The 9,431-nt window shown below is 45.1% G+C and overlaps 1 protein-coding gene across 1 annotated transcript; it reads right to left on the reverse strand.

Moving 5' to 3' along the window:
• Window positions 1-1,529: 1,529 nt before the first annotated feature.
• Window positions 1,530-8,312, reverse strand: THAP1 (THAP domain containing 1). Its single transcript, XM_033085011.2, has 3 exons — window positions 8,036-8,312; window positions 7,482-7,677; window positions 1,530-3,538 (listed from the first exon to the last, which is right to left on the reverse strand). The coding sequence occupies exons 1-3, from the start codon at window positions 8,104-8,106 to the stop codon at window positions 3,071-3,073; spliced, it is 735 nt and encodes a 244-aa protein (XP_032940902.1). The 5' UTR covers window positions 8,107-8,312; the 3' UTR covers window positions 1,530-3,070.
• Between the last annotated feature and the right edge of the window lie 1,119 nt (window positions 8,313-9,431).

Consider the following 9,431-nt stretch of genomic DNA (forward strand, 5'->3'; position numbering starts at 1 on the left):
TTATAAAATGGGCTTCAGTAAAGTGCTTTTACTTTATGTCAGCTACTTCACATACACCTGAACAACCACATGCCATCCTGCAATTACAACCCCTGCTTTTTAACTGCCAATCACGTATTTTCAGAGATGTTTATGAAATTGGTGCTAATGCAGATACCAGTTGTGGCCAATGCAAATAATAGCTGTTGCAGACCTCTTTAACAGATGCTTGTGTGGATGTAACAGATGCCAAAATGGGAGGAAATTCTAACACATGCTTGTGGAACATATTGTGCTTATTAGCTGGAATTCTTTTCCTAGACTCGCCAGTAGCAGAGAGCATTCATCTTCTCTTTCTACCAAACAAGAGAGATTGAGAAAGAGTGAAGAAGAGGGTGCAGTGCATAAAAAGTCAGTTGCTGAAGGACAATCAGTTGTTTCCATACCAGTCCTTTCTCTCCACTTCAGAGCTCTGTGGCACTGGGTGCCCCCACAGGTCGACTAAAGTCCACACTTAGCCCAGACATGACTACATCAGGAGTTAACAACTTTTTTTGAAAGGAAAAAAACAAAAAAAACAAACCAGCTGCTGCAGGAGAAATTCAAGCTTATTGTCACAATATGCTTCATCCCTTCTTAGAAAAATCATCTGGTAAGAGGAAAGGAAGACAACTGGGCAGCATATTACCTCTGAAACTGTCCAGACAAGGAATAATTAACCCTCTCAATAGAAGAAACATTTATTTAAGTCAGCTGTTAAATCCATTTCACCAGTGCAAACAGCTTAAAGACACATAGACTCCACACAACCATCTCTCAGCCATCTACCAGTGTATCTTAAATTTAACTCACAGACCTAGTTTTGTTTGGCTGCTTTCCTGAAGGGTTATGAAACTAAAACACCCAAAAGAAGGGCCCAACAAGCACAGCAGCCACAGCACTAGGAGTGGGGGAAACAGGGAAGCTTGGCTCGGGTGGAAAGAAACGCTGCTGAATTCAGAGTAGGAAGCTACCCATGCATTTTCAGAAGAAGCTGACATGATTCTCATTGCACCCAGAGGATTTATTTCTCCTCATGCCCTGCTTTTGGCCCTGTCTTTAACTTGTATCCGATGTGGTACTGGTCTCTCTGCTGCCTCTCCTGATCTGTAATCTGGTTGTATATCCTCTTGTAGCAGGAGTACACAACCAAGTGTTGGGGTGCAAAGGTGGGTGGCAGGGGGTGTGGTATTGCAGCAATCCACTGCGCCTCAGGAAGTAACACTTGAAATTCCTGCAGAGTAAGAAGAGAGGATATTCTGCAGAGAAAACAGACACAATCTGCTTTCTGGCACACATGCCAACAGCACAGCAACAGTTTTAAAAGTGTCTTTTCCTTGTCACTTTTGAATTTTACCAATTTTAAACACCAAGTGTAACAGCAACAAGGCTTGGGAACCCAACATCTAAACAAGGAAATTAATAGAAAATAAAAATCCAAAGTGTCAAGACAATTTTGGCAAAATCCTGGAAAAAGAGAAGAGAGAGTAATTAAAAAATATAACATATCATTTGCTTTTCAAATTTTTAATTAGGTATAATAAATGTACACAAAAGGAAGCATTGGCATTTTTGTTCATTTTAAGTGTATGAAATGATAGGGAAAATAGACACATGGGGTATGAGTGAGGTCAGAAATATCAAGACTGGTTTGAAATATTTCAAAATGTCATGCTAACAGGATATTAAGGGAAGCTTTTAAAGCCATCATGAACACGGTTTGTTTAAAATCAGAGCTAGAACCCACACTGCACGCACATTTGACACAGACTGAGAAATTTTCCTTGTGTCTTGTATATCCAGGAATTTCAGGTGTGAAGCCTACATTAGGGTTAGCCATTTTCTCTCATTTTGAATGAGTTAATTGACTAAATAAATTATTAGAAAGTCAGTGCAAACTGCTGCACTGCTTTGTCATACTATTACTAGAAAGAGTCTTAATAAGGCTGAAGAAGAGGCAGCAGCATTTGAGATATTATAAACCAGTCTAGCACCAAGCAAGTCCAAAGTCTAGTTCCCTATATGCCCTTTGGTGGATGCCTTTTGGGAAGTTAAAAAAGTAAAGAAATAAAACCACTGTATACTGCAAAGCCATAAATACCTGACTCCCCAGATAAAAAACAAACTTGCTTCATTTCCTGAAGCTACACATGGTTTACATGCGAGTTAATTTCAAAATCAAGGACAACACTCTACCAATTACAGTATTTATGGGAAGAAGATCCTACAACATAACGGGACTGTGTATTATCAGTGCCCTTCTGCAAGCAGTCACTGTAAAGAGTACATTGTCTTATTGACCCTGCCAAAAGTGCAGTAACATACATGTTCAGCTCAGCCCAGCACTTTAGGACTATTTTTAAGTGCCCTCAAAACAAAAGCTGCTTCTACAGCTCTTTGTTAGCTATGCTAATGAATTCTCCTCATCACTCTCAAAACACACATGTGGTGAACAGTTACTCAAAAAGAAGTGGTTCATTTACATATCTCACCCAAAGGGATACAGGAATTGGACTTTTTGCAGTACTTCAAATGCATAGCAAACTTAAGTTGGAAGTTTTCCCAGTTTTCCTGTCTGTCTTTCCGCAGTACTTGCAGATGTTAGCTGACCTAATTCTGTTCTTCCTAAAATCAGTGAAAACTACTTACTGGGGATTACCAAAGCCAACATTAAAAATCTTGACAAAGCACTAGGTGTACAACCACCTAAACTTCATTCTCAGCCAGATTTAGTTCCCAGCCCCTGTAAGCATAAAACAGACATTGTAAAAAAAGTAAATTCCTATGTGTCTTCAATCTGGCATCCTTTCCTTATGGAAGCAATTTATATTTCGTAAATTAATTGCATATTCTAATTATGAGATGCTTGCATCTTCAATATATTAAAAGTGTATCAAACTGAAATGGCAATGAAGAAAAAATATTATCTCATTTATATGACTGCTTCATTACTGTTTTTCCAGAATTCTGGAAAGTCTTACATATTAGAAAGAATTTAGTTTTTAACCTAAATTTCTTGGCCTACCAAAGTGAAAACTGATGTTCGTGACTGCTAGGCAGGTACTTCTACAACTTCAAAATAGTCATTAGGCAGAATCACATAGCCTTTTCCTGCCAATATGTCTTTTTCTTTCTGAAACTGAACAATTTCTCTCAGTTTCTCAATTTGTCTTTCCTGACGCCGGCACCGCTGTTGCGCTGTCTTGAGCTTCTTCCGCAGTTTTTCAACTTGTTCCTCCAGCTGTTGAATTCTTTTTCGCTGATGGACTGTATCCTCTACGGTGTAGTTATGATCGCAAAAAACAGCAAGATTGCTGGGGGTCTGGAGAGGGGGCATCAATAATCCAATACTTGGATCTACAAATCTGGCATCTATTTGAGACAAATGAAAAGAAGGAGTTGATGGAGATTGTGGTAGTACTGGAGCTGCTGGTGGTGGTGGTGGTGGCGGAGGCGGCGGTGGTGGTGGCAGTGGAGGAGGTGGAAGTGGATCTTCTGGCTGCTCTGCAAATTCTTCAGACTACAAAGAACAAGAAAAAATGTATATTTTCATGTTTAAGATTGTTTACAATATAATCCTCTCATTACAGCCCCAGAATAATCTGAACAACCAGGATTTAAATTAATAAAATAAATTTCAAAGACAGGATTTTCCAAACTGGCAAACATTTCTGGGCCTGCTTTGTCTGGTTTCTCAGCTGGATATATTTTTAAGCAGTTTCATTTCTAGGGCTCTTTAAAACTCAAGCCCTTGATGTCTAACTAGGTTTCTTGAACATTAGGTTTTTGAAATCCATAAAATTACCTAAGAAGCAAGGACACAGACTGCAGTTCCATAAAATGGAGTTCAGATGACCTAGTAACTGCCATCCCATTCCCCTTTGTCCATCCTCCTTCCTGCTGCACCATACCATACATAACTTAGCTGGTAACTCAATCAAAAACACATCAGAAGTGGACAACCTTCTGCTGAGGTAGAATAAGGGGCAACTACTGAGCAGGCTGATAGACTGGCAGAGCAGAGAGGTAGACATAGTAAGACCTGCCTTCTCAACACCTGCGAGGGACTCTGATATTGGTTTTGGGCTGCAGCATAAGGTTTTGGTTAAAAGAGACACCGTGAATCAAAATAAACAGCTCTTTGACAGCAAAGCAGCCTTCTCATCCTTGATGTTTACTCTTTGCTCAAATACAATTGCTAAAAATGACAGAAAACTATTTGATCTCCCACTATCACTGCCCAGATTTTCTGTCCATAATTAAACGTCAAAGCAATGCAACAAGAGGTATGACATACATCTGCCCTGATACATGGAAAAAGTGAGAATCATAGATTTTTAGAATGGTTTAGGTTAGAAATGGACCTTAAAGATCATCCAGTGTCAACATCCCTGCACCATAGCCAGGGACACCTTTCACTAGACCAAGTTGCTCAGAGCCCCATCCAACCCTTGAACACTTCTGGGGACGGAGCATTCACAGCTATTCTGGGCAACCTGTTCCAGTGCCTCACCACCCTCACAGTGGAGAATTTATACCTAATATCTAATTTAAACCTGCCCTCCTGTAGTTTAAGGCCATACCCCCTTGGCCTGTCACTACCCACCCTTATAAACAAGTCCCTTTCCAGTCTTCTTGCAGGCCTCCTATAGATACTGGGAAGTTGCTATGAGGTTTCCACACCACTTTCTCTTCTCCAGGCTGAACATCCCCAACTTTTTCAGCCTGAGTCTCTAAGAGGGGTGCTCCATCCCTCTGGTCATCTTCCTGGCTTCCTCTGGATTCCCTCCAACAGTTCCATGTCCTTCCTGTGCTGGGACCCCAGAGCTGGGTGCAGGGTTCCAGGTGGGTCTCACCAGAGCAGAGCAGAGGGGCAGAATCCCCTCCCTCCCCTGCTGCCCATGCTGCTTTGGATGCAGCCCACGACATGTTTGACTTTCTGGGCTATGAGCTCACACTGCCAGGTCATGTTAAGGAACAGGACTGCATAGCTGGCAGATGGAAAGGACAAGGGAAAAGCACAGTTCTCCCTTCTGGCAGCTGCAAAATATTAATTGGCTCAATTCCACTGCACCTTTTTTTTGCAGATAAAAAACCACAGGTTTTATCACATAGTTCCTGTTAGATCCACTTGTACAGGTCAGGACAACACAGATCCCATGCCATTTGAGTATAGGCCAGAGCAGAGAATCAGATTCTTTCTTCCCCAAAGGAATCCAGTATGCTGGAACTCTGTGCACATGTTGATTGAAAAAGCACTGTTGAAATCAAAGAGCTTGCATACTGCTTATTAGAAAGAAAGCTTAAAACATTCTCAGTAAAAGAGGCACTGAAAAAAATTTCCACCTGCCCACCTGTTGCCAATACTATAGAACAAAGAAAAGCATATGCACCAGGAAGATGTTGATTTTAAGAACAGCCAACAGGCCTCATCATCAAAATATCACGCTCATCAGATCTGAAAGTCGTATCATTAACTTCCTTGACTTAACATGCAAGCAAGACAGATGTATGGGCATCTATCTGTCCTCCATACAAACTACAACACTTGGCAGACAGTAACTGGAAAGGCAGTTGGTGATTGGTATTGAAGGGAAGTTTAACGTGCACTCAAATATAACTGATCATATATAAGTATAAAATCAGCCAACTACCAGTCTTACTTCTCACTTACAAAAAACTGCTGCTGTTAGCCTGCCTAATTCACACATGAATATTCTAAAGACCTTGACCCTATCAGCTGTCACTATCAAATTTTTCTACCAAAAAATGCTACAAGGCAAAGGTAGAGACAGCCAAAAGAAACTCATTCTTGCTAGAAAGAAAAGCAAAAATCAGATCACTGCTGGACTGCTGAATTCACAGAGACTTCAACTTGAAGCCACAGAGCATATGCTGCCTCTATATAGAAATTATTATAGTCACAACATATCACAGAGTGTATGTATCACAGAGTATCTCTGTGACATCATCAGTAACTTCTAATTACTTCTTCCAGCCAATAAATATTTTTTGTATGACGTAAGTAAAGAAAAAGAAAGTATACCAAATTACATAGTGCAAAAGATAAAAACCTGTAATTCAAAATCAGCATGGATTCAATTCCAAAAAAGCTGATATTATTCTTCATTATTACATTGTTACAATTTATTCAAAAGTGCCATGAGACAAATACGAATAAAACAAAATCCTTCAGAATTAAAAGGCACTCACTCTTCTGTGTTTTTGTAGATCCAGGTATGACAGTGAAATTGGGAACATCACTCACTACTAATCCTGCTCCACCAACAGTACTTTTGCAGACTACCCTATACACCCATTCAGCTTTCAGACTGTAAAAAAATTTGCAAGTATTTTACACACAATGAAGAAAACGTGTACTGCACAGATAAGCAAGGAAGTGTAATCAAACAAAAACCACAGCCATATTTCCCTGTACATTGTCTCTTTGTTTATATTCTCTTATCTGTTATTAGCCACTTTTCGTTTTTCAAATGAAAATGTGTTTCAATGTGTTGCCTTTTTATTACTGCAGCACTCCAATACCATATATAAAGAGAAAAACTGAACAAGAAAACTCTTGAGTTTTCTTCTATGCACTTCATCCCATTTAATCTTTTGCTCCCCAGACCTGCTCTATCTACCACTGTCTCCTTTGCCATTTTCTCTATAGCAGAGTGAGAAGAGTTCAAATATTTTATATCCTTTACAATAGTTAAAAATCAATCTTGTCCATTCTTGTCTTGAAGCTATTACTTCAAGAAGTTAGAACTCACAAGTGACTTGCATCTCATAGTAAATTGCATTAGCGGCACAGTAAGTGGAAGAATACCTCACACAGAAGGCTCTCCCATCAGAAGTCAGGGACTAGTCTGGCTTTTAAACACAAGGCTAAGGCAAGACAGAGGTGCTCTGAGGAGAGACAGATAGTAGGTGCAGGGAAGGTTCTGCCACTCACTTTAATTTAGCAAAGCCCTCCTAAAGAGTCCAGTTACGTTTCACAGGTAACATCCACTATGTCTTCAGTGCTAGCAGTAGCCATCAGACATGGAAAGAGAGTAAGTGCCATTCGCAAGCATTAATAAAGGCTTTCTCAAACTCCGAATAGGCAGGAAATGCCGCAGACAGTTTAACTACAGGGCAGAACCTTCTTGCTTTGCTGTCATTCCATTCAATTCTGCACATGGATGCTGAATTAAATGGACACATGAGCAGGCGAGATCCAGTGTCTCCCTGTACAAGACTCTGTGCTCTAAAGCCTCAGGGAGTCTCACAGAAAACAAGCACAGCTGTTGGAGGTGTTTCAGCCACCATAGCCCTGCAGGTGACCACAGGAACACAGGCTCAGCATCCTGCCAGCCTTCATCCTTCCCAGCCCGCATCATCTCCCTGCTCGACACCCTACCACGCTGCAACCAGTGACATACACGACACGTTCCGGCACATGGCTGCTTTGGGTTTACCTTTTCACCAGGTTCAGTGTAACAAAATATTGTGGGCACAGCATTTTCTTTCAGGAGTTTGTTATTGCATTCCCTCTTAAAGCAATCGGGCGTAAAGTGTTCTGAGCAAATGCTGCTGTACTTGGTCGGCTTGAAGTTTTTCCTCTTAACAGCAGCTTCCCACTTCTTGCAAAGATCGGGTCTTGTAAGGGGAAACCTGCAAGAAAGAGCCACTTTCAGCTTTTCTGGGAAGTTTTATAAGAAGGAGGTTGACCGGAGCCAAAACCCTCCTGCCCCCGAGGGAGGGGGGTCCCAGCCCGCTCTCGCTCTGGAACCGGCGGCTCAGAGAGTCCCGTCCCTCGGCTTTCCCCAGGGAGGCACCGGGAGGGGCGGGCGAGGCTTCCCGCCCTCAGCGGCCGCGAACTGACACGTCTCTCCGTCTGTCTGTCTGTCCGTCCGTCCGTCCCCGCCCTCCGCGCTCCCCCCGCTCCCGGCCACCCGCGGGCCTCGCGCGCGCGGCCCCGCGCTGGCCCCGCCCCCGGCGCGACCCCGCCCCGGCGCCCGCGCGCGCTCACTTGTGGAAGGAGATGGGCTTCTCTTTGTCGTATCGGTTCCGGCAGCGGTAGGCGGAACAGGACTGCACCATCCCGCCCAACCCCGCGCCCGCGGCGGCGCGGCCTCTGTGGGCACGGACGAGCCGGCGGGGCGCCGCGAACTCACCGCAGGACGCCCATGGTTCCCCCGCCTCCCAAAGCCCCCCCCCGCGCCCGTGGCCCGCCGGAGAGGCACGGGAACGGGACGCGCGGCCTCTCCCAACTCCAAGATGGCGGCGCCAGCTTCAACGGAATCTCTCGCGGTAGCGGCGCGCAGCGCGCTCCGCCCAATGGGCGCGTCGGCGCGCAGGGTTGGGGCGGGGCCTTGTTCCGCCAGCCCGCCAATCCGGCCGCCTCCTTTCCCTCGCTCCGCCCCCTTTTCCCGGCCGTGCTCCGCCCACATTCCGCACCCACAGCTGGGCAGCACTACTCACACCCCGCACCCACAGCTGGGCAGCGCCGCTCGCATCCCGCACCCACAGCTGGGCAGCGTTCCTCACACCCCGCACCCACAGCTGGGCAGCATCGCTCCTATCCTGCACCCACAGCTGGGCAGCGCTGCTCACATCCCGCGCCCACAGCTGGGCAGCACCGCTCACATCCCGCGCCCACAGCTGGGCAGCGTCCCTCACATCCCGCACCCACAGCTGGGCAGCACTGCTCACACCCTGCACCCACAGCTGGGCAGCACCGCTCGTACCCCGCACCCACAGCTGGGCAGCACCGCCCACACCCCGCACCCACAGCTGGACAGCGCTGCTCACATCCCGCGCCCACAGCTGGGCAGCGCTGCTCATCCCGCACCCGCAGCTGGGCAACGCCTCCCGCTCCGCCGGGCACAACCTCGGGACCGAAGACTGGGCTGCGGCCGTTCCTGAATAAGGAGGGGTGGGGGAAAGGCAAAAGAAAGCAACGCAAAGGCCACATTGTCACAACACACAGTTGCATTAAGGACGTGTAAAACAACTCCGCGCCACTTGCCTAAACGCAGTCTGCAGGTGCATCAGCAAACAGCAGATGGATCTTTCAATAAATCGATCTGTTGTTACAAATAAGTTTATTTCAAGCAATTTTGACACGCTCCCATTCTCTGGGCTCACTTTCGAACTCTGCATTTGATCAGCAAGTAAAACCATCCTACATACAGGAATGATGAAGGAACCTACCTTTAGGGCTACCCCAGTCAGTGTAACATTATACTTAGAAATTCAGTGACAATGACCCCAGACCCAAGTGAACCTCCATGGCTTTTTCTCTGACCCCACACAGATCATCATTTTCTCCTTAGCCTACACTTGCTTTTTGAGGGAAAGAGAAGGTTTATTTGCCTTAGCTTGGAGGCTATGGTTTCTCTGCCTAGACAGCTCTTTGCCCGGCT

The sequence above is a fragment of the Catharus ustulatus genome, chromosome Z (genome assembly GCF_009819885.2).
Source record: "Catharus ustulatus isolate bCatUst1 chromosome Z, bCatUst1.pri.v2, whole genome shotgun sequence".
NCBI lineage: Eukaryota > Metazoa > Chordata > Aves > Passeriformes > Turdidae > Catharus > Catharus ustulatus.

Coding starts and splice junctions, on each gene's coding strand:
- THAP1 (XM_033085011.2), bottom strand. CDS start 8,106: ATGGTGCAGTCCTGTTCCGCCTACCGCTGCCGGAACCGATACGACAAA. Junction 7,678..8,035: donor AAGCCCATCTCCTTCCACAA/GTGAGCGCGCGC, acceptor TCTTTCTTGCAG/GTTTCCCCTTACAAGACCCG. Junction 3,539..7,481: donor ACACTGAACCTGGTGAAAAG/GTAAACCCAAAG, acceptor TGTTCTTTGTAG/TCTGAAGAATTTGCAGAGCA.